This window comes from Histoplasma capsulatum, genomic scaffold (genome assembly GCF_000149585.1).
Source record: "Histoplasma capsulatum NAm1 scaffold_6 genomic scaffold, whole genome shotgun sequence".
NCBI classification, from domain to species: Eukaryota; Fungi; Ascomycota; class Eurotiomycetes; order Onygenales; family Ajellomycetaceae; genus Histoplasma; species Histoplasma mississippiense.
Window position 1 is genome coordinate 1033116 of NW_001813977.1, and position 8520 is coordinate 1041635.

Consider the following 8520-nt stretch of genomic DNA (forward strand, 5'->3'; position numbering starts at 1 on the left):
CACTGTTCCATCTCGCGTTTGCTCTCTGTCCCAATCCCACTATTTCGTGAGAATCTCCTGGTTGTGTTAAAGAGTGAACTCGCCTGAGAAGCATTTGAACACGCGAGGAACGGGATTCTGCTGCTACTGGGCGATATCGCATCGTCCAGCCATCGCCTTCGTGTCTGTCTATGACATTTCTCTTCGTGCCTCCAGGTCGAGGATCCCTCTATCTCTGTCTCCCTTTTGTCTCCTAGAAGCAGATGACATTTCTATCTATTCTCCCTTGTACGCACAAACTCATATATGTCATGTGCGTTCTCTCGATGCGATGCTCCATCATTCCCGGCCTTCAATAAATCGAGTCTCCTCCAACGCTCCCGAGCCTCGAACAATAACAAGAACAACAACCTCATCAGCCTCCCCAACGTCACCTACAACCATAGACATGGTATCTCACCCAGACGCTCCCGCCTCCGTCGCCTCCTCCTCACGCGTCTCGCACTCTCAGCGCCGTCACCATAGCCATTCTTACTCCCACCACAATCATTCCCGCTCCGGTCGCCTCCACCATGGAGGTTCCACTCACCAACCTCTCAACCAATTCCCCATTTTCGCTGCAACGGGAGACGTCGAGATCGTCATCCGTGCGTCAACTCAAGAAAAGCGTTATTTACTTCATAGGCTGATCCTAGCACGCTGTTCGGGATTTTTTGATGCAGGCACGAGTGAAGAGTGGTCGCGGTCCCAGGCGTTGAGGGAGGCGCAGATGTTGGAGGGGGTTGGAAATGCTGCCAATACTGCTGCTATTACGAATGGGATTGAGAATGGGAATTCTACTACGGAACACGGGCTAGCGATTATTACTGATGAGGATGCTGCCGGGGCAGGGGCCGGGGAAGAACTTGTTGCACATCACCGTCGTGCATCGTCGGCTCGTACAAAGACTCGGTGGAGGTATGAATTGGATTGGGTCAACAGGGAGGAAGATGAGATGCCGATTCTTGTGCAGAAGGTGAGATGACAATTTTGTTTATGTGGAAAATACATGCGAATACGCACGCCTGTGTATACTGATGTCTCCGCAGCCCGCATCCCAAAACAACTCCATATTCGGCGGAAGCTATCGCCCACCCAAGCCCCCGCCCGCCCGTACGAAACCTCCCCCTCCCCAACAGGGCTTCTTCCGTTCCATCACAAGCCTCACCGGAATCCAATCCGCTCTCCACCTTCCAAGCACTGCCACATCAACTGCGGCAACAAAACCTGCCATCGAAGACGGCCCCCTTGACCCAACCATCCGAGACTATGACAACCTTTTCCGCATTTTCTATAACTACCCCCCACAACTCAACGCCATAAACATCGCTTCCGCCTACTCAGAATGTAAATCTCTTCTAAACCTCGCAGACATGTATGACGCGCTCCCTGTTGTCGGACCCCGTGTCGACCATCACCTCCTGCGCTTTTCATCCCGTCTCTATAAACAAATCGCAAAGTACCCCCCCAGCTACCTACGACTAGGTTACCTGGCACGAAGCCACGTAATATTCGCAGAGGCCCTAATCCACGTTGTGGGCCAATGGCCCGCAGCGCTACCGCATTTGGGCCAGGGGTCATACTCACCCCTACCCGATCCCGTGCTAGATCTCATCGAGGATAAGGTCGAGGACATGGAGGAGTTGAAAGCGCGCGTTGAGGGGAAGTTGTTCCGATTATCGCTGACGACGTCCAGAGGAGAGCGGGTTAGCCCTTCCAATGCATATCTGGATTGGCTTGCGGTATCACTTTTTCGGCAGTGGCTAGTGGAGAATACAACGCCGCCCCCGGCGGGGATTTTGAAGACACTGCCGTCGCAGTCGCAATCCCGGGGAGGAGGGGGAGGAGGAAGGAGGAGGTGGTGGTGGTGGTGGTGATGGAGGGAGTAGCAACTATAATAATAATAATGGTTCTGTCGCGACGAACAATGACTACGGCAATACTACCGCCATCGCAGCGTCGAGTTCCAATAATAACAGCAATTCTACACAGACAACTACAACCACCACCACCACCACCACCACCCACCATGACCATGGCCAGCGCGGGCGCTGCTAATAATAAACACTATAACCAAATCTCAAACCCTTCCCCTTACTCTCCCGGCCGTACATACCGCCTCATCGGCTCCCCTTCAAACCAAGCCTACCTCCCGCACGACGAATTAAAGAGATTTCTCAAGCAGTCACATACACACTCGCATGACTCCCTTTACTCGCGCGAGAATCTGAAGAGGTTCGAGCGCAAGATGGACGAGATTAAGCGGTTGGCGAGGGAAATTGTGAAGCCTCTCATGCGGCATTTTCTGGAGTTGGACTTGAGGAGTTTGAGCGGCAGCGGTGGCGGTGGCTTGAGTGCCGGAACAGACGATGCTGGAGGAGGCGTGTTGTTGCCGTATCTGACATGTACTAGAGTTGAGGAGGGGGACTATCCGTGGGACTGAGTGATGTGTATTACTTTGCTTTGGCAGAATCCCTGTTGGGAAGGGCTTAGTTGGGTTGAAGTGAGGTGGGTAAGGTGAGAGTGGGAGTGAGGGTGAGGGTGAGGGTGTATATTTCTATGCATAATGTTGCACGTTTACTATATTTTTCTCCTTGTCTCTTATTCTAACCTATTATTCTTTTAACTTTTAAAGGTTTCTTTACTATCCCTCATGTGGACGATATTACCCTCAACTTTTGTTTCCCTTCTTATTTCTGCATCGTTTCTCTCTTGGACAGAGATTGAGTCTCAACATTTTTCCTCTTCATTCCCCCCCTCCCCCCCCCCCCCTCTTTGTTATTCTTTTGTGTCATATCTAATTTCATGTGCTTTCACCCCCTCAACCTGCCCACGAAACGAATTATATGATATATCCTCCCCCTTTTTCCCCCCTTCTCTTCTCATGCCTCTGCAAATATACCTCTTCCTGCCTTTTTATCATTTCCCTTTTATTTTTTTCCTTCATGATGACTGAAACGCGGCGTAAATGACTATTTCTTCTCTTCCTTTCGTTTTTTACATTTTCGCTTTATATATGCACATGATGACCTCATAATACAGCAGGGAGATTGATAGTGAACTTGAAATACCTCGGTATATATATATATATATATATATTTATTTATATATACCTGGGCAGTTAATTATGCAGTTGATCAGTTACGCAGCATTAATGGATGGGTATATGGATGGATCTAGGTGCATTGGAAGGCGGCAACGGAAATACAGGGAGGATCGCGGGTGGAATGTAAAATATCAACGTGGCTATATGTTGTATTTATGCTAACTCCTCATGCACTGCACTGTAGTTCCATCCCCAAGTTCGCTAGGGGCTAGGGGAGAAGATGAAATGCATCTTTCTATAATTCTGTCGTATATTTTTGAGAGTATCATGATTTTTGTACACTTCCAAAAATGTTATTATATATATATATACATTTGTGTATCAGAACTAAAAAAAAAAAAAATAAATAAATAAATAAATAAAAAACAGCTGTCCACCATTCAACGTAACTTGCACATATCGTACAAATTCAAAAATCCAAAATCTCCTCACCTGTCACTTCCGAATAACTCCAACCTCCAATTGACTATCATCCTTGGCCCCCAATAACCCCTTTACCCCCCATCCACCCCTTCAAAACGTCCGGCAACACCACAACCCCCCTGTTCTCATCCCATCCGTGCTCCAACAACGCCGCAATAATCCTCGGGACAGCCATTGCTGTTCCATTCACCGTATGCGGGAACTTTCCGGCACCGCCAGCCATATCAGATTTAAGCCTCGTCCCTAGCCGTCTCGTTTGGTAATCTGTGCAGTTGGAGGCGGAGGTAACCTCGCCCCAGCCCGATTCCACGCTGATGTCCTTAGCTATGGTGGCATTGCTGGTGTTAAGTCCTTCGTGGGGGGAAGGCGACGCCATTCTGGAAGGAAACAGGACTTCTATATCACGCTTGCGAGCGGCGCTGGCTCCGAGATCATGCGCGGGCATCTCCAGGACGCGACAGGGCAGGTTGAGCGCGGTGAGGATTTCGGTCTGCAGCGCGAGGATTTCGTCGAAGAGGGTTGTCGCTGTTACCGTCCCAGCCCAGCGTTAGCGCAGAAAGTGTCGGTACCCGTTATCACAGCACCAGCACCAGCACCAGCACCAGCACCAGCACCAGCAGGGATCCGGCATCGCCCACCCCAAATAACTCCACCTTCGTAAACTCATGAACACGATACAACCCTCGCGTATCCGCCCCCTCGCGCGCCTGCCTCGGCTCTATAACACCGGCTGACCCCCACCATCCTCACGGGTAACTGGTTCCCCTTCCCCCCCATCTCCTGCCCCGCAAATATCGCCGCAAGCGGAATCTCCGCTGTACCCGCTAGACACCGCGCGGGCCTGCCACGCGCTACATCTCTCTCACTCTGCTCAATATGATATATTTGCTGTTCGTTATGCGCATCGCGTGGTTGGAAGCCACATGCATGGGTGATGTGCGAGTAGACGAGGGAGGGTGGGGAGACCGCTTGCCAACCCCGCCGAATGGCGACGTTGAGCGCGTACTGGATTAGGGCTTGTTCGAGCAGGGCAGCTTCGTTGGTTAAGTAGTACCAGCCCCAGCCGCTGGCAAGGGAGGCGCTGGTGAAGTTTAGGAGATTGAGGGTTCTGCCGATTGTGATATGGGAGGTGGTGTGGGTGGGTAAGTTTGCGGGTTTGTCCGGGTCGTAGTTTATGTAGTTTACGATGCGAGGTTCGGCGCCTGGTGGTGTTTCGGTGCTGGTAAGGTTTGGGAGGGAGAGGGCGAGACGTTCGATTTCTTTGGTGTGGGATGCACGGGTTGTTGTTAAGTGGTGGGATTTGTCCTTTAGATGTTGTGCGGAAAGTCGGAGAGCGGAAAGTTCTTCTTTCGTTTTTGTTTCTTGATTCTGTTGATCTCTTGGATCTGCATTGTGTGGGTCTGAGGAATTGGCCATGAGCTGTGCAATGGCGGACTCTATCTGTTTTATCTTGCGCTGCGGTTCCCGCAGGGCGTCTTGAAGTTCGCGGGACTCGGTGGAGAGGCTTTGGATCTCGTACGGGTACCGGGACAGGTCATGGTAATTGCGGGCAATGCAGTTTTCGGAGTAGAGAGGGGCATTTTCGCGGATGTGCTTGATGTCAGGTGTAGGTTTTGGTGCTGTAGGTGGGCGGGATGATGTGTTAGCTCCTGCGGATGACAAGTTGCGACAGGAGCTAGAGAAAGAACGCCGGAGTAGTGATGGGGTGGTGAGAGTTCGTCGGGTATGGAACCTGCAGCTGGGATATACGCAGGGATTCCTCAGCACAGCCATTTGAGGTGGTGGCATGGTGCGAAGAGCGAGGTGGATGTTATTGAAGATATCGAAAATGGAAGGTTTTGCGAGCCGCGCTACGGTTGGCCGATTTAAGCGCCTTCGGTGGGGCCGCGGGACCAACCGAACCACAAGTAAGGTCCTCGGGCGCCAATAGCCGCGCTATAACCACGTTCCAGGCTCTTTATCCCCGAGCAATGGGTAAACATTTGAGGCTTCTGGTCCTGGTGGGTGCTAGAACTCGTCACTGCTGCTCAATCGACTTGCAGAGCAACCCAGCCTGACCAGAGTACGAGTATATACGTTACTTTACCCAATCTACTACGATGGTACAGCTCCGAGCGCACGAAACGAAATAATGGTGCCACCATTCATAGAACGTGCAATGAGTCTATCAAATTAAGTACTAGTACTATTAAAAAGCCATTGGCATCGTTATGTCTGTCCTCCTTGTAAACAATATCATGTATTCATTCTTTTCCCCTTTGAAGCAACTTGCCTCATCCCCATCTTCGCCGAGGCTATGATGAAAAGTCCCTGAATGACATGGTCCCCACGCCTTTTTGTTCGCAGGGCTCTGTCGCCGCCATATACATCTCTTATCAGCAGAGCCTTTCATATTCGGGAGTATAGCCCGCGAGCCGTCTGCTTTCCCGCCTTGGGCTACATAGCCCTTGTTCCCGCCTGCTACGCCGGGTGTCGCTCTTGTTCCCTCGTGCGCTTATTGTAGCTCTAGCCCCTCGAGACACATCGAACATATTCCCCCCCGCTCTTTGAGGTTGCGGGAGCAATGTCCGTTTTGACGCTGGCGTCATACCCCCAGACTCGCGCCCATCGGCATAGAGCGGTCCCGGCCCTTCGCTGCCCGAAAAATAAGAACCGCTGGTGACGCTTGTGTCTTTGCCCTCCTGGGTCTGGAGCTGCCAGAAAAATGTTGTCCCTGTATTATCTGTCCATTTCAGCTTTAGCGTCGTCACCGGCTTTTCCTTCCCCCCTTTGTGTCCCTCGACTTCATGTGGGCGTTTCACGACAGCTCCGATGGAATTTCCAAGGTTAACGTTGGCTCCTTGGTACTGGCGTTTTCGGGTATCGTATGGCTTGGGGATCTGTGTGTTTGACTCGTCGCCCGTGGCGACGAGGTGCCTAATACTGATATTGCAATGCTTGGACCCCTTGTCGGACAACGAGGTAGCATCGCGCCCAGAGTCGGCGGCTGATAATGCATTCCAAGCTCCAGGATTTGATGAACTATCGGCAAGCTGTGGCCTACCATCATCGCTCATACTCTTTCTCTTCTCATCTGGTTTGCTTCCCTCTTTCTCTCGCTCTATTTTGCGCAAAGATTCCTGGCGTTGCTTATCACAGGCCCTTTCGGAATGTACAGGGTCACAAGCTGCGTATCGTCCGTAAAAACCACTTTTTACTTCCGCAGTCCATGGCTCACCTCGGGATTTGTTGCTTTCGCCAACCCCAAAGTCAGCATCCAAGGATTGGCGGCTATCACGACTCCCGCTGACGTTTGTCATGGCTGGAAGCTGAATGTTTGAGGCCAAATACGTTTGGTGTGTAGTTGGGATCATTGGAAAGAAAAATCAACAGAGGCAACACACTTTCTGGACGGCTTGCTCGTGATTTTGGTAGAACAGAACAGAACAGAACAGATGGACAGGGCGGCAGCGATGGTGGAATTTATGAAAATATTATTATTCCAGCATGTCCATACCACCTAAGCTGGAGGATTTGAAGCTCGAATGAGGGAAGCTTAGCCTTCAGGCTCATTATCAACGGTTACCCCACTGGGTATATATATATATCTCTGACAGCCATACCAGAGGGAGCGGAAGGGGTTGGTGGCTTATCATAGCCTCATGGTGGGGGATCTCCCAACCAGCCGTTTGCTTTGCTTGCGGCTGCTGTTATCAGCGTCTCCAAGGGTAAGGAAAGATCCGCCGCCATAAACTTGTAGGCGAACCCTGGATTTCTTGAGGTTGGTGGGGCTGGGTGGGCATGAATCAAGCAAACGCACAGAAGGCGGCAATGATGGCACTTTTCAATATCATATGCCAAGGAGGGTGGGAATGGCGGCAGGCATGTTATAAAGTGGTAGGTTATTGCAGGTATTGAACATTGACGGCAAAGGCCGTGGATGTGGTAGATCAGAAGCATTGGGTGGTTGAGGAGGAATCACGACTGGATGGAGCCGGTTTCCTTTTACCAATGAGAACAGCAACGGCGGGCACCGCTACAGGAGCCAAATAGGATTCCGTTGTGTTTCCACCGTTTGAAAGGGGTTTTCGATTTCTTTATCTTTTCCCCCCTCAATTCCCTGCATCGGTAGCTATAAAGACGATTTGGTTTGGGGGTTTTAATTCATGCAACTTTTCATGGTTTTCCATCGACGACCTGATAAATCTCCAGCAAAAAAAAATGAAAATAAAATATGTTATATCAAACAAAATTCCCGGATTACAGGCAGCTAACTGTCTAGTAATGAGAAGCTACATCCTAGGTAGTCCCAAGAGAATACCAAGAGCATACCAAGAACATACATACGCGCAGAGCGACACCGAAAAGGGCCCCCCCCCGCGCCGGGAGCCAACGGGAAGGGCACACAGATCAAGCATGAAATATCGAGAAATGGCCATCGTTTGAGAGCCACATTAAAATCCTCACGGGTTCGCAGCGGTTTTCAATTTCATAAAAAATCGAATAATCCAATCAATGGAAGCAATATTCCAAAAGCCAAAATATAAATCAGAGGTTAATATCCCCTTCGTTCTCACCCACCATCCATACTATAACATCCCCCTGGCCCCCTCCCCCACAGTCCTGAATCTTTCAAACTAAAAGATCTTCATTTTCTGCCTCTTGATCCTCGCGCCCACGCCTCCCAGGACCAGAACAGAGGCCACCAACACCGCCCAGAGCTGAATATGCAGCGTGCTCTTATTATAATCCGTCTGCGTTGCGGCCGCGACAGTCGCCAACTCCAGCATGAACACTACATATCCGCTGACGCGGTGATACTTGTAGATCTTCTTGCCATTGTCTACGCTGGCGAATATGATGACGGGGAAGAAATACTGCGCGACGCCCACGGCGGCCTGCAGGAAGATCACGATATAAGTGACGAGGCCCATGATGCCGAGCATCGAGTGCAACTCGTCTTCTGGGTGGGGGGCTTTGTTTATCTCGATGAT

The 8520-nt window shown here is 50.7% G+C and overlaps 3 protein-coding genes across 3 annotated transcripts; 1 reads left to right on the forward strand and 2 right to left on the reverse strand.

Moving 5' to 3' along the window:
* Nucleotides 1–427: 427 nt before the first annotated feature.
* HCAG_06644 (conserved hypothetical protein) lies at nt 428–2461 on the forward strand (the record flags this gene model as incomplete). The annotated part of the gene is made up of 4 exons (XM_001538989.1): nt 428–626; nt 702–994; nt 1068–1724; nt 1976–2461. The coding sequence occupies 4 exons, from the start codon at nt 428–430 to the stop codon at nt 2459–2461; spliced, it is 1635 nt and encodes a 544-aa protein (XP_001539039.1).
* Nucleotides 2462–3593: 1132 nt separating this feature from the next.
* HCAG_06645 (conserved hypothetical protein) lies at nt 3594–5529 on the reverse strand (the record flags this gene model as incomplete). Its single annotated transcript, XM_001538990.1, has 4 exons — nt 3594–4072; nt 4117–4200; nt 4414–5166; nt 5445–5529. The coding sequence occupies 4 exons, from the start codon at nt 5527–5529 to the stop codon at nt 3594–3596; spliced, it is 1401 nt and encodes a 466-aa protein (XP_001539040.1).
* A 2634-nt stretch (nt 5530–8163) lies between these two features.
* On the reverse strand, nt 8164–8460 carry HCAG_06646 (predicted protein; the record flags this gene model as incomplete). The annotated part of the gene is made up of 1 exon (XM_001538991.1): nt 8164–8460. The coding sequence occupies one exon, from the start codon at nt 8458–8460 to the stop codon at nt 8164–8166; it is 297 nt and encodes a 98-aa protein (XP_001539041.1).
* Nucleotides 8461–8520: the final 60 nt, after the last annotated feature.